A 14,381-nucleotide genomic window follows, 5' to 3' on the forward strand; every position below is an offset into this window, starting at 1 on the left:
ATTTGTATCTGCCTTCTCCTGTCGCTCCCCCTCTTCGTGGAGGAGCGACACTAAACCCTGCGCTGTTCTTTCATCTGCTCGGCCCTCCCCGGGTTTGCTGCTGGTTCTTCCCGGGTTGGCTACTGTCCCTTCCACCTCCGTGGAAGGGCGGTTCCCCCTGGCCACATTCCCCACTTCCGCAGGGGAGCGGCACACCGCCGGCTGGCTCTCTCGGGGGCTGCACAGGTGTTCCCTTAGATGTTCCCCTTAGATGTTCCTGGTGCATGCCGTCTCTCTCCTCCCTTATAGTCCTCCTCCGCCAATCCTAACTCGGCTGCCCACACGCCGAGTACGCTGCTCTCCTCCAATCAGGAGCAAGTCCTACAGTTTATTGGCTGAACTGGAGGCAGCTGTGTAGAAGCTGTTTTCTTCTCTCCCAGCGCCATATTGTGGGAGAGCAGATGCATAGAATAAGTCCTAATTCCAGTAACTTAGTCTAGTCCGGGTTGCTCCCCACATTCTCCTATGAAGAGAACCCTACTGATAGGCATTGTGGTAGGTTAAATTGCAGCGTGGGACACCCACATCTCAGGTCAGAGTGCCTGATACGCTGCCCTTTAAAAGAACCAGTTTCCTGCTAATGTGCAACCTGAGAAACAGCAGGTGATTGCCCAAGTACTTGAGTCCCTGCACCATGTGGGAGACCCAGATGGAATTCCTGGCTCTTGGCTTTGGCCTAGCCCAGGCCATGCTGTTGCAGGCACTGGGGGCGTGAACCAGCAGGTGGAAGATCTCTCCCTTTCTCTTTGTAACTCTGCCTTTCAAACAAATAAATAAATCTTAAAGAAAAAAAAAAAAAGCAAGCAAGCTCTGATTTCCAGCAGCATCCATAGGTGGCCATGTTTGCCCAAACTTCGAATACAAACTAGTTTCAGAATTGCTATACTACTGTCATTTCTTTCTTTTTTAAAAAAGATTTATTTATTTGAAAGGCAGAGTTACAGAGAGGCAGGGCCAGAGAGAGGGAAAGAGAGAGCTATTCCATCCACTCCTCAAATGGCTAGAGCTGAGCCAATCTGAAGCCAGGAGCCAGGAACTTCTGGGTCTCCCATATGGTACAGGGGCCCAAAGACTTGGGACATCTTTTGTTTTCCCAGGCCATAGCAGAGAGCTGGATTGGAAGTGGAGCAGCCAGGACTCAAACTGGTGCCCACATGGGATGCCAGCACTGCAGGCAATGGCTTTACCTGCTGTGCCACAGCACTGACCCCACTATCATTTATTTTTAAATGTGTACTTTAAATTTTAATCGACATATAATAAGTGAACATATTTTTGTGATACAGTGTGGCATTTCAGTGCAGGGATACAATATGAAATGATCAGAGCAGGGTAATTGGCTTATCCATTACCTCAGATATCTACCATTTCTTTGTGTTGGGAATATTACAAATCCTCTGTTAGCTATTTTGTAATTTATAATTAATTGTTGTCCACTACAGCTATCCTACTGTGCCATGGAATATTATGCATATTCAAGCTATCCAACTTTACTCTGTACCTACTTACCATCCTCACTCCATTCACCACTATCTTTTTTTTTTTTTTTTTTTTTTAATTTGACAGGCAGAGTTAGTGAGAGAGAGAGAGAGAGACACAGAAAGGTCTTCCTTTTTCCATTGGTTCACCCCCCACATGGCCGCCAAGCCTGGCGCGCTGCACCGATCTGAAGCCAGGATCATCACTGTCATTTCTTTTTTTTTTTTTTTTTTTTTTCTTTTTGACAGGCAGAGTGGATAGTGAGAGAGAGAGACAGAGAGAAAGGTCCTCCTTTTGCCGTTGGTTCACCCTCCAATGGCTGCCGTGGCTGGTGCGCTGCGGCCGGTGCACAGCGCCGATCCGAAGGCAGGAACCAGGTGCTTCTCCTGGTCTCCCATGGGGTGCAGGGCCCAAGCACCTGGGCCATCCTCCACTGCCTTCCCGGGCCACAGCAGAGTGCTGGCCTGGAAGAGGGGCAACCGGGACAGAATCCGGCGCCCCGACCGGGACTAGAACCCGGTGTGCCGGCGCCGCTAGGTGGAGGATTAGCCTAGTGAGCCGCAGCGCCGGCCACTGTCATTTCTAATTACAGATTTGTTAAGTACAAGATTCCTCTAGAGTCCTTTTGTTTTTATACTACATCCTTCTAAGTGTAGACATTCAAAAGTTGCTGGAATTAATTTTTTGTGTAGTTATGAACTTACCTCACAGATTCATTTCTTTCTGTTTGCACACACACACACATATTCACACACACACACACACACAGACCTTCCATCCACTGGTTCACTCCTCAAGTGGCTGCAACAGCCAGAGCTGAGCCATGCCGAAGCCGAAAGCCTGGAATTCCATCCAGGTCTCCCACATGGGTGCAGGGACCCAAGCACTTGGGCCATTTCTGTTGCTTTCCCCAGGTTGTTAACAAAGAGCAGGACCAGAAATAGAACAGCTGGGACATGAACCAGTGTTCATGTGAGCTACTAGTGTTGCAGGCGGCAGCTTTACCCGGTGTACCACAATGCCAGTCCCAAAAAAGTGTGTTTTGAAAGATCTCACTTTTTTTTTTAAGATTTATTTATTTTATTTTATTTTTGAAAAGATTATTTATTTGCAAGTCAGAATTACACAGAGAGAGGAGAGGCAGAGAGAGACAAAGAGAGAGAGAGGTCTTCCATCCGATGGTTCAATCCCCAATTGGCTGCAACGACTGGAGCTGTGCCGATCTGGAGCCAGGAGCTTCCTCCGGGTCTCCCACGCGGGTGCAGGGGCCCAAGGACTTGGGCCATCTTCTGCTTTCCCAGGCCACAGCAGAGAGTTGGATCGAAAATGGAGCAGCCGGGTCTCGAACCAGCGCCCATATGGGATGCCGGTGCTTTAGGCTAGGGCAGTAACCCACTGTCTCTCCCTCTATTTCTTTCAAATAAATAAATAAATACTTTAAAATTTTAATTTTTTAAAGGGTTATTTGAAAGGCAGAGGCAGAGAGAGAGAGAGAGAGAGAGAGAGAAAGAGAGAGAGAGGTCTTCCATCTGATGATTCACTCCTCAATTGACCACACAGCTGGAGTTGCGCCGATCCGAAGCTGCACCTATCCGAAGCCAGGAGCTTCTTCCAGGTCTCCCATGTGGTTGCAGGGACCCAAGGACTTGGGCCATCTTCCACTGCTTTCCCAGGCCACAGCAGAGAGCTGGATGGGAAGTGGAGCAGCTGAGACTTGAACCGGTGCCCATATGAGACACTGCAGGCGGCAGCTCTACCCGCTACACCACAGCGCCAGCCCCAGGATCTCATTCTTGTCTCTATTCCTTGCACACTCTCTCCATCTGTCCTTGGAGGTAGTCGTTTCTGCTAGTCTGATTCATCCTTCTGTGTCTCTTGCAAAAGGAACTAAGCAAATATGAGTTTTTTTTTTAAAATATTTTCCTTTTTTTTTTTTTAAGATTTATTTATTGAAAGTCAGAGGTACACAGAGAAAGGAGAGGCCGAGAGAGAGAGAGGGAGAGAGGGAGGTCTTCTATCTGCTGGTTCACTCCCCAGATGGCCGCAACGGCCGGAGTTGCGCTGATCCAAAGCCAGGAGCCAGGAGCTTCTTCCCGGTCTCCCATGTGGATTCAGGGGCCCAAGCACTTGGGGGCCATCTTCTACTGCCCTCCTGGGCCACAGCAGAGAGCTGGATCAGAAGTGGAGCAGCCAGGTCTCAAACTGGCGCCCATATGGGATGCCGGTGCTTCAGGCCAGGGCATTAACCCACTGTGCCACAGTGCCAGTCCCCAATTATTTTCCTTTTACTTGTACACATGAAGCTGAATATTGACTGTATTTCTTAGTAGTTTGCTTTTTTTTTCATTTAAAGAATTCTTTCAGTGATCTCATCTCTAATCAGCTGCATAGCACTCTATTGTGTGAATATTTCAGGTCTGTATATAATCACCAACAGATGGGAATTTAGTTGTGTCAGATATTTGAAAATGATATATAGTGCCTCAAAGAATGTAATAACTGCTTGCACATGTTCTCTTGTGCTCTTGGAAATGTTTCTACAGAGTGAATTCGTGGGAGTGAGAGAGATGACTGGGACTGGAGTGAAGTACGGGTTTTTCCAGATTCTCCATAGTGGTTGGACCGCTGTGCAAGCTTTTCATTATCAGTCACTAATCTGTGAGGCGAGAAGTGGGATCTTGGGAAATTTTAATTTTCACTTATCTTATGATTGAACCTGAAATTCCTTTCAGAAGTGGAAAGGCTATCTGTAATCTCTGGTGAACGCTCTCAGAACCAGTGCTTTGAGTGAGCCTGCCAGACCTCCACGTGTTCCCTTTCCATATATGTGATACGGGTTGAATGTCTCTTATCCATTTCTTTTGTATGAATGTATGCTCAGTAGTGGAATTGTTGATCATAAACATTCTCTTAATGGTCAAAATTGTCTCTGTAGTAATACTAAGAATTGTAAAAATTTAGAATCACCATCACATTGGTAAATAATTCAGTCAACCTCCATCAATTTGGAAATGAATGAGTTAAGGTTAATTCTTGTCTGTTTTTGTTTCACTTACATTTGATATTTATTTGGTACCTTGAATTAATAAAATCTTACTTCTGACACACACATACAAACACACACACATGAAGATCTCTTTTCCAAAATACTTGAGATGAGAAGTGTTTCAGATTTTTGCATTTTTTGGAATATATATCTATATATAGGAATATATATATATTTGGAATATATATATTGGAATATATATATATAGGAATTATATATATATATATATATATGTAATGAGATATCTTGGGGATGGTTCCTAAGTCTATAAACACAAAATTGATTTATGTTTTATATACACTTTACATAAAAAAGACTGAGGGTAATTTTATATAATATTTTTAGTGAGCCTGTATTTTAAAATTTTAAAAAAATTTTATTTATTTGAAAGGCATAGTTACACACAGAGAGGAAGAGACAGAGAAAGAGAGAGAGAAAGAGAGAGAGAGAGAGAGAGATACCTTCCATCTGCTGATTCACTTCCCAAATGGCTGTGATGGTCAGGGCTGGACCAGGCTGATTCCAGGCACCAAGAATTCAATCCTCAGTTCTCCCATGTGGGTGGCAAGGGATCTAAGTCCTTGGGTCATCTGCTACCTTCCCAGGTACACTAGAAGGGAGCTGGATCAGAAGTAGAGCAGCAAGGACTTACACTGGCACTCTAATATGGGATGCTGGTGTCCCGGAAGGCCGGCTTAACCTACTGTTATTGCTATCCTGAATCTTGAGGTTTTTTTTTTTAAAGATTTATTTTAGTTTTTAAAAAATATTTATTTTATTTATTTGAAAGGCACAGTTGGAGAGAGAGAGAGAGAGAGAGAGAGAGAGAGAGAGAGGAAGAGAAAAAGTCTTCCAGCTGCTGATTCACCCCCCAAATGGCCACAAAGGCCGGAGCTGAGACCATCCAAAGCCAGGAACCAGGAGGTTCTTCGAAGTTTCCACATTGGTGCAGGGGCCTAAAGACTTGGGCCATCTTCTGCTGCTTTCCCAGGTGCATTAGCAGGGAGATGGGTCGGAAGTGGAGCAGCTGGGACTTGAACCATTGCCTATATGGGATGCTGGCACTGCAGGCTAGTACCACAACGGTGATCCCATGAGCCTGTATTTTTTTTTTTTTTTTTTACAGGCAGAGTGGACAATGAGAGAGAGAGAGACAGAGAGAAAGGTCTTCCTTTGCCGTTGGTTCACCCTCCAATGGCCGCTGAGGCTGGCGCTGTGCTGATCCAAAGGCAGGAGCCAGGTGCTTCTCCTGGTCTCCCATGGGGTGCAGGGCCCAAGCACTTGGGCCATCCTCCACTGCACTCCCTGGCCACAGCAGAGAGCTGGCCTGGAAGAGAGGAGCAACCGGGACAGAATCCGATGCCCCAACCGGGACTAGAACCCGGAGTGCCGGCGCCGCAGGCGGAGGGTTAGCCTATTGAGCCACGACGCCGGCCATTGAGCCTGTATTTTTAAAAAAATGATTTATTTATTTATTTATTTGAAAGGCAGGGTGACAGAGAGAGGGAGAGACAGACAGACAGAGATCTTCCATCTACCGATTCACTCCCCAAATGCCCACAACAACTGGGCTGGGCCAGGCCAAAGCCAGGAACCAGGAACTCAATCTGGGTCTCCCACATAGGTGACAGGGACCCAAGAATTTGAGTCATTGCCTGCTGCCTCCCAGGGTGCATATGAGCAGGAAGTTGGATTGGAAGTGGAGGCAGAACCTGAATCCAGGTACTCTGATGTGGAATACATGCTTCCCAAGTGGTGGCTTAACTGCTGCACCAAGATGCTTGTCTTTTTTTGAGACAGACATTCTTGTGTAAGTGTTTTTTTTTTTTTTTTAGATTTTCAAAAGTTTATTTATTTGAGTGGTATTGTTACAGACAGTGAGAGGGAGAGACAAAGGTCTTCCATTCACTGATTCACTCCCCAAATGGCTGCAATGGCCAGAGCTGAGCTGATCCCAAATTGGGAGCTAGGAGCTTCTTCCAGGTCTCCCACGCAGATGCAGGGGACCAGGCACTTAGGCCATCTTCCAGTGCTTTCCCAGGCCATAGCAGAGAGCTGGATTGGAAGAGGAGCAGTTGGGACTTGAACTGGAGCCCCTATGGGATGCTGGCACTGCAGGTGGAGGATTAACCTACTGTGCCACAGTGTTGGTCCCGTATAAGTGCTTTGATGCTAAATAATTTTTAGTAAAATACTTGGGTCTTGTATTAGTCAACTTTTAGCTGCTTTACCTGATATACTGAAAATAACTTCTGGGGAAGATAGAAGGCTTATTTTGGCTTACAGTTTGAAGATTCACAGGTCAAGATTGGTTGCTCCTTTGGTCTGGTGTGTGATGTGAATGGTGGGTGACAGAAGTTGTGTGGTGACCCAGGAAGCACAGAGACAAAGGCCTTTCTTCTACCCTCTTAGTTGAATCTCTTTTTAAGCTGCCGTGGTTGAACCACGGGCTCCACCCTAGCAGCGTAACCCAATCTAATTCAGTTGCTTTCCAAAGGCCCATCCTCTGATACAAACTGAATCTAACCTCCATCCTTGATCCATGAACCACTGATCTGTTAACCATTAACATAAGAAGGTTTTGGGATTTGAATGTTGGCATGAGTTTGAGGAACGAAACAGGTAGATTTGTTACTGTAGTGTGTCCTTGAATACTGATGAGAATAATTATTGTCACTTTGATAGGTCGATCATTCGAAGTAGAAGATTTACAAGGTACAGAAACTAAAGAGCAAAGCCTTTCATATGGAGACAGTGGACTGTGTGGCCATTTTGCCCATTGCATTTGTTACAGCGAAGGAGGAAATCCATTCTTTCCTTGGGTTCATCTCAACATTTGGGTGAAGTCTGATATTGAACGTGAGATATGTTTTTACTAGTCTAACTCTTTGTTTCTCCCTTCCTTTCCAATGGACTATTTTAGAAGAAATGGAGCTGTCACCCACATCAAGATTCAGAACACTGGTGATTATTATGACCTCTATGGAGGGGAGAAGTTTGCCACTTTGGCTGAGCTGGTTCAGTATTACATGGAACACCATGGGCAGCTGAAGGAGAAGAATGGAGATGTGATTGAGCTCAAGTACCCTCTGAACTGTGCAGATCCTACCTCTGAACGGTCAGTGACGTTTTTGGGACACAGACTCTGTGTCACTCCTGTGCCATGCGTGTCATGCAAGTGCAGTGTGGTGAGTTGTGTGTGACTTACCGACTCCAAAGCTGGTGTCTGTTTCTCAGTGAAAATGTTACTAAAGTAAGAAGAGTAGTATCAAGTTATTCTCAGATTGGCCTTGCCTTGCAGAAGCTTGATAAAGCGTTCCTTGGACTCACTTTGCGGGGTCTCACGCTGTTCCTGTACATACGTGGCACCTGCAGTACTTCTAAGCTTTGTTGCACTTCAGTTGAAAACCTTTGAGGGTATTGAGAGGAAGACAAATGGTAATGGAGACACCAGGATTGCAACAGCTCTCTGGGCGGCTCCTGACCAGTAGTTACTCAGCAGTCCACCAGCAGATGTCAGTTGAAGCCTGGAAGTGGAAAGGCAGAGAGAACTTGGAGGGCCAGCTTTGTCATCCGTTCTTTTCATGTTATATTCACGAATGTGGGAGGGCCCTTATTTAACGGGAACTGCATTATGTTGGAGATCTTCCCCTGGTGTGGGAACCAAGTGATGCAAGCTGGGGCCTGGCCGACTTGCACGTCTCGTACTGGGTTTCTGCATCCCCGGCCGCCTCTGATTCAGCACAGGTGCAGGGTCTGCTACTGAGGTTTGTCTGTCTGTATCGGCAGGTGTGGGTTTTTTTTTTTTTTTCCAGCTTTACATCATTACATCAGTGCTGTTCATGTGCCAATAATTTGTTTCTGACTCCCCCTGCAGCTTCCATGCAGAGGCTGTCGGCCAGCTCTGCAGTTCGTTTCTACGCTGCACTCTTTCCAGTTGAGTGTGGATGAGAAAGAACTCAGAGACCTTTCCTTTAGTGATGGACGGTTAGCATAACCCGCCTCAGTCATGCTTGCTTTCCTACTGAGGTCCTGAGGGAAAAGGCCCACTGCCTACGTGGCTATGTGACGATGCTTCCCACAACAACTTAGAGCAGTGTTAGCTCAAAGTCTGTCCTTGAGTGACCTTTGGCGGCCTACGTCAGGACTCTGTGGCCTGCTGGTTAAGCCTCTAGATTTTTGGGTCCATTCGGACTTAAATGTATTAATTGATGACTCTGAGTATGGGATGTGAGAATTCACATTTTTTTTAAAGTTTTATTTATTTATTTGAAAATCAGAGTTACACAGAGAGAGAAGGAGAAGCAGAGAGAGAGAGAGAGAGAGAGAGTCCTCCATCTGATGGTTCACTCCCCAATTGGACACAATGGCCAGAGCTGTGCCCATCCGAAGCCAGGAGCCAGAAGCTTCTTCCTTGTCTCCTACATGGGTGCCGGGACCCAAGGACTTGGGCCATTTTCTGCTGCTTTCCCAGGCCATAGCAGAGAGCTGGATTGGAAGTAGAGCAGCCAGGTCTCTAACCGGTGCCCTTATGGGATGCCGGCGCTTCAGGCCAGCCCCGAGACTCCACTTCTTGAGTGATCACCGACTGCCTCCCAGGGTGTGCATTAGCAGGAAGGTGGAATTGAAGTGGAGCTAGGACTCAGACCCGGATACTTTGATATGGGTGCAGGCATCCCAAGTGGTGTTCCTATTGCTGTGCCAAGTGGTGTTCCTACTGCTGTGCCAAGTGGTGTTCCTACTGCTCTGCCAAATGCCTGCCCCTGCAGTGTTTTATTAGAACTTCCTTATGTGGCTATGATAGAAAAATTGGTCTTTTAAGAGTGGGCAATCAAAAAGGGCAAATTGCGTTTTTAAAAAATGAGAGATTTGGGGCCGGTACTGTGGCCCAGCAGGTTAACGCCCTGGCCTGAAGCGCCAGCATCCCATAAGGGCGCCGATTCTGGTCCCGGCTGCTCCTCTTCTTTTTTTAATTTTATTTATTTATTTATTTTTTTATTTTTTGACAGGCAGAGTGGACAGTGAGAGAGAGACAGAGAGAAAGGTCTTCCTTTGCCGTTGGTTCACCCTCCAATGGCCGCCGCGGCCGGCGCACCGCGCTGATCCGATGGCAGGAGCCAGGTGCTTCTCCTGGTCTCCCATGGGGTGCAGGGCCCAAGCACCTGGGCCATCCTCCACTGCACTCCCTGGCCACAGCAGAGAGCTGGCCTGGAAGAGGGGCAACCGGGACAGAATCCGGCGCCCCAACCGGGACTAGAACCCGGTGTGCCGGCGCCGCAAGGCGGAGGATTAGCCTAGTGAGCCGCGGCGCCGGCCTCCGGCTGCTCCTCTTCTGATCCAGCTCTCTGCTATGTCCTGGGGAAGCAGTAGAAGATGGTCCAGGTCCTTGGGCCCCTGTACCCAAGTGGGAAACTTGATAGAGGCTTCTGGCTCCTGGCTTCATATGGGCGCAGCTCTGGCTATTGTGGCCATTTGGGAAGTGAACCATCAGATGGAAGACCTCTCTCTCTCTCTCTCTCTCTCTCTCTCTGCCTCTCCTCTCTCTGTGTAACTCTGACTTTCAAATAAATAAATAAATCTTTTTTTTTTTTTTAAATGAGAGATTTAATTGAAAAACTGGAAGACATTTGTCTCCAAATGACTGTGGGCTCTTTTAAAAAGTCGAGTGGTCATTGTAACATTTTTGTCATTTTCCCGTCTTCCTGGACTGCAAATTCTGTCTTATGTGAGATTGATGAGTCCCTTGCCGGGACTAATTCGTAATTGTCTTAGGAGAGCTGACTATATATGGTAGTTTTTTGTTTATTTATTTATTGATTGATTGCTATTTCCTTGAAATTTATATAAACTTTCTATATAATCTGCCATACAGTGCCATGTGCCATGCTTAAAAATCATTTCAGACTGGCCGGTGCCGTGGCTCAGTAGACTAATCCTCCGCCTTGCGGCGCCGGCACACCGGGTTCTAGTCCCGGTCAGGGCGCCGGATTCTGTCCCGGTAGCCCCTCTTCCAGGCCAGCTCTCTGCTGTGGCCCGGGAGGACAGTGGAGGATGGCCCAAGTGCTTGGGCCCTGCACCCCATGGGAGACCAGGAGGAAGCACCTGGCTCCTGCTTTTGGATCAGCGCGGTGCACTGGCTGCAGCGCGCCAGCCGCGGCGGCCATTGGAGGGTGAACCAACGGCAAAGGAAGACCTTTCTCTCTGTCTCTCTGTCTCTCTGTCTCTCACTGTCCACTCTGCCTGTCAAAAAAAAAAAAAAAATCATTTCAGTGATGAGAAGGATGCTTTGTATCCAGAACATACGTGTGGACGATCATATGAAATCATAGATAGGATCTGCAAAATATCATACGAAATTGCAAGAGCAAGCCAGTTAATCCAGTGGCATACTGTCTTGAGTAGGGAAAATGTGGTGAGGCTATGAATTTTGCTTGTGAATGAATGAGGCAGTGGTCCTCACCTGGGGTTTTACTCTGCAGGAAACGTTAGCAATGACTGGAGTGTTTACGGTAGTTTTAGAAAAGAATGTTGTGAACTGGCAGTGGAACTCAATTTGTTTTCATTCTTAAAACCAGGTGGTTTCACGGGCACCTCTCTGGGAAAGAAGCAGAGAAATTATTGACTGAGAAAGGAAAACATGGCAGCTTCCTGGTCCGCGAGAGCCAGAGCCACCCTGGAGATTTTGTTCTCTCCGTCCGCACTGGCGACGACAAGGTGGAGAGCAATGACGGCAAGTCCAAGGTGACCCACGTCATGATTCGCTGTCAGGTAATGCTCCGCCCGGCCTGCAGGGCTGCAAACTGTCACCCTGGGGGGTTTTCACCTGCGAGGAGACAGATGCTGTGCGGCCCAGGTCAGCGTTTCTGCGCTTAGTCAAGGGCTTCTGCACTTGTGGTATGTTGATTATAACTGTTTCAGGATTTCAAAACTCTTTTGAGTTATTTACTTCCAGGTTATCTCTGGCAGATTAAATCATGCCTAACAACCCCCTCTCCCCCCATGATGGGAATGCTTGAGATCTACTCTTCTAGCAAAGTCCAGTCTGACAAGACGTTTTTACTGACTGTGGCCCCTGCGCTTCCGCATCCTACTGAAAGCTGTGCACTCTGGCCAGCCCCGCCCCTTGCCCCAGCCCCTGGTGACCACTGTTCTGCTCTGTGTCACCATGGGTGTGTTTTTAGCTTCCAGTTGTGAGTGAGCTCATGAAGTGTTTGCCTTTCTTTCCTGGCCTTTTACACTTATGTAATGTCTGCAAGTATAATGTTGTCACACATGTCAAGATTTGCTCCCCCTCCCCCCTTTTATGGCCGAATAATTTTCCAGTGTTTGTGCATGCACACATATACATACACACACCACATTTTAAAATAAAGATTTATTTATTATTTGAGAGGTAGAGTTACAGAGAGAGAGAGAGAGAAAGGTCTTCCATCCACTGGTTTACTCCCCAAATGGCTGCAGTGGCTGCAGCTGGGTCGATCTGAAGCCAGGAGCTTCTTCCGGATCTCCTGTGTGAGTGAAGGGGTCCAAGCACTTGGGCCATCTTTCACTGCTTTCACAGGCTATAGCAGAGAGCTGGATCGGAAGAAGAGCAGCTAGTACTTGAACCAGCACCCCTATGGGATGCCAACACCACAGGCAGAAGCTTAGCTTTCTGTCCCATAGCACTCCCCCCTCCCCCATTTTTATTCATCTGATCCGTTGCTGGACGTGTAGGTTGTTTCTGTATCCCATCTATTGTAGATATTGCTGCCGCGAACACAGGAATGCAGGAAGCACAATAGTTAAACACAAAGGTAATACATGCCGTCTTTTTGTCTTGAAAGGAACTGAAATACGATGTTGGTGGAGGAGAGCGGTTTGATTCTCTGACAGATCTGGTGGAACATTACAAGAAAAATCCTATGGTAGAAACCTTGGGCACAGTGCTGCAACTCAAGCAGGTAAGTGGCTCAGAAAGCTACAGCTCCTTCTCCTTTTAAAGTTTTGAAACCCCAATTTAGAGTTTTCCGAACTTACAGGGGTAGACAGAGTAGCGCTGTCAACGTCCATGTGCTCGTTCTTCAGCCTCAATTGTAACTGATTCTTTAGTCCTTCCTTCTGTATGCTGTGTTCACTGGCCACCTCCGTGGTGTCTGGAAACCAAGTCCAGATGTTGTGGAATTCCACTGGTGTCTGTGAAGAGCCTGATGGCTTTAGAGGAAGCTTTCAGCATGGATCCACTCTGGTTGTTGTTAGGTGACCACATGGACATTAAAGTTGTTGCTATTTCGGAGTTCACCCTTATGACAGTGGCAGATGATAGAATTTTTCAAAATAATGTTGTGGTCTATTTATAAAGAAAAATAGGATTGAATTTTTATCAGCAGAGTAATGTGTGTGTGGAATTGAAGAAAGTTTCGTTTCCTAGCAGCACAGAAGAGAAGGTGAAACTGCATTTGAAAACTTAAATAAATTATTATTATTTATTTTCATTTTATTTGAAAGAGAGTCAGAGATAGACAGAGAGAAGGCTTCTATCTGCTGATTCCCTTCCCAAATGGCCACAACAGTCAGGACTGGGCCAGGCCAGAGCCTGGAACTCAGTTTGGGTTTCCCATGTTGGTGGCAGGGACCCGAGTACTTGGGCCCTCACCTCTGCCTCCCAGGCTGTGCATAAGTGGGGAGCTAGGATCAGAGGTAGAACCAGGACTAGAACTCTGATGTGGGAGACAGGTGTCCTAAGTGGCCGAACGCCTGCCCCTGAATTTGAGAATTTTATTGTGGCATACCGCATCCCGAGAGGCCTGTCCTTGCCTGCAGGCTTTCTTTATATATTAACATTATATTTTCTTCATTTTACACCTACTGCTGAACTTGATCAGCCCCTCAATACAACCCGTATAAACGCAGCTGAAATAGAGAGCCGTGTTCGAGAACTGAGCAAACTGGCCGAGACCACAGATAAAGTCAAGCAAGGCTTTTGGGAAGAATTTGAGGTAAGTTCTTAAAAAGCTTTTCACATGAAGTTATTAAATCCTATTTTTGGTAGAAGAGAAGTTGGTCTTGTTTTTGGACTTGGATCTGAAACACTTGAATCTGACATCCTTTCTTAATTCAGCCATTGATTGACGTGGAACAAGTTGCTGAGGGGCCTCTTTGAAATAGAAGGGCGCTGTGTTCCCAGAGACGAGTTGGCAGTTAGTACGGAACGGGCGCGCCAACAGCTCCATTTGGCTTTTTTGGTTTGGACCACTGGCAGAAACTCAGAAAAACAAAAGTATCTAATTCCTTTGGAGGATTTCCAGCATTCACTGGGGTCTTTAGAAAAAATCTATAGCCTTATTGCAGTGAGTAAGTCAAAGACAAATGGCTCATGTTGGCTCTAATTTAGGACTGACTTGGTATCGTTGGGAAGCTAAGGGAACCCATTTCTCTCCTGAAAGCAGCTTGGGTGGAGAATGTCCCTGATGGGGCTCTGCGCAGTTCTCCTGCTCTTCCGTGTAACTTACCTTCGACACTGTGATCTCTTTCTGTTCGCATCTATTTGAGTGAAACTTGTTCAAAAACAGAAATTCTGGCATATTGCCCTGTGTGGTTGTCCTCTGCATTTAGCACTCAGCAAGGTCTCTTGCACGTAGCAGAAACTCCATGAATGTTTGTTGAATGAGTATTTATATTTAGCTAATGCTTACATAATGTAAAAAGTTTTTTTTTATTTATTTGAAAGAGAGAAAGATAATCTTCCTTCTGGATTACTCCCCAAATGCCCACAAGAGCTGGGTCTGGGCCAGGCCGAAGTCAGGAGCCAGGGACTCCATCTGGGTTTCCCACGTGG

The 14,381-nt window shown here is 46.7% G+C and overlaps 1 protein-coding gene across 4 annotated transcripts in view; it reads left to right on the plus strand.

The window, feature by feature from the left end:
• The window catches only part of PTPN11 (protein tyrosine phosphatase non-receptor type 11), a 93,175-nt gene that overhangs the window by 31,913 nt on the left and 46,881 nt on the right, over window positions 1-14,381 (plus strand). For 2 of the 4 annotated variants that reach the window (XM_008272268.4, XM_008272270.4), the window contains exons 3-6: window positions 7,488-7,682; window positions 11,140-11,332; window positions 12,391-12,507; window positions 13,429-13,542. In XM_008272268.4, the coding sequence (XP_008270490.1) occupies window positions 7,488-7,682; window positions 11,140-11,332; window positions 12,391-12,507; window positions 13,429-13,542 (619 nt within the window). The remainder of the gene's footprint in view (window positions 1-7,487; window positions 7,683-11,139; window positions 11,333-12,390; window positions 12,508-13,428; window positions 13,543-14,381) is intronic. The other 2 variants (XM_008272269.4, XM_051826560.2) reach the window with 1 other exon arrangement.

The sequence above is a fragment of the Oryctolagus cuniculus genome, chromosome 21 (genome assembly GCF_964237555.1).
Source record: "Oryctolagus cuniculus chromosome 21, mOryCun1.1, whole genome shotgun sequence".
Lineage (NCBI taxonomy): Eukaryota > Metazoa > Chordata > Mammalia > Lagomorpha > Leporidae > Oryctolagus > Oryctolagus cuniculus.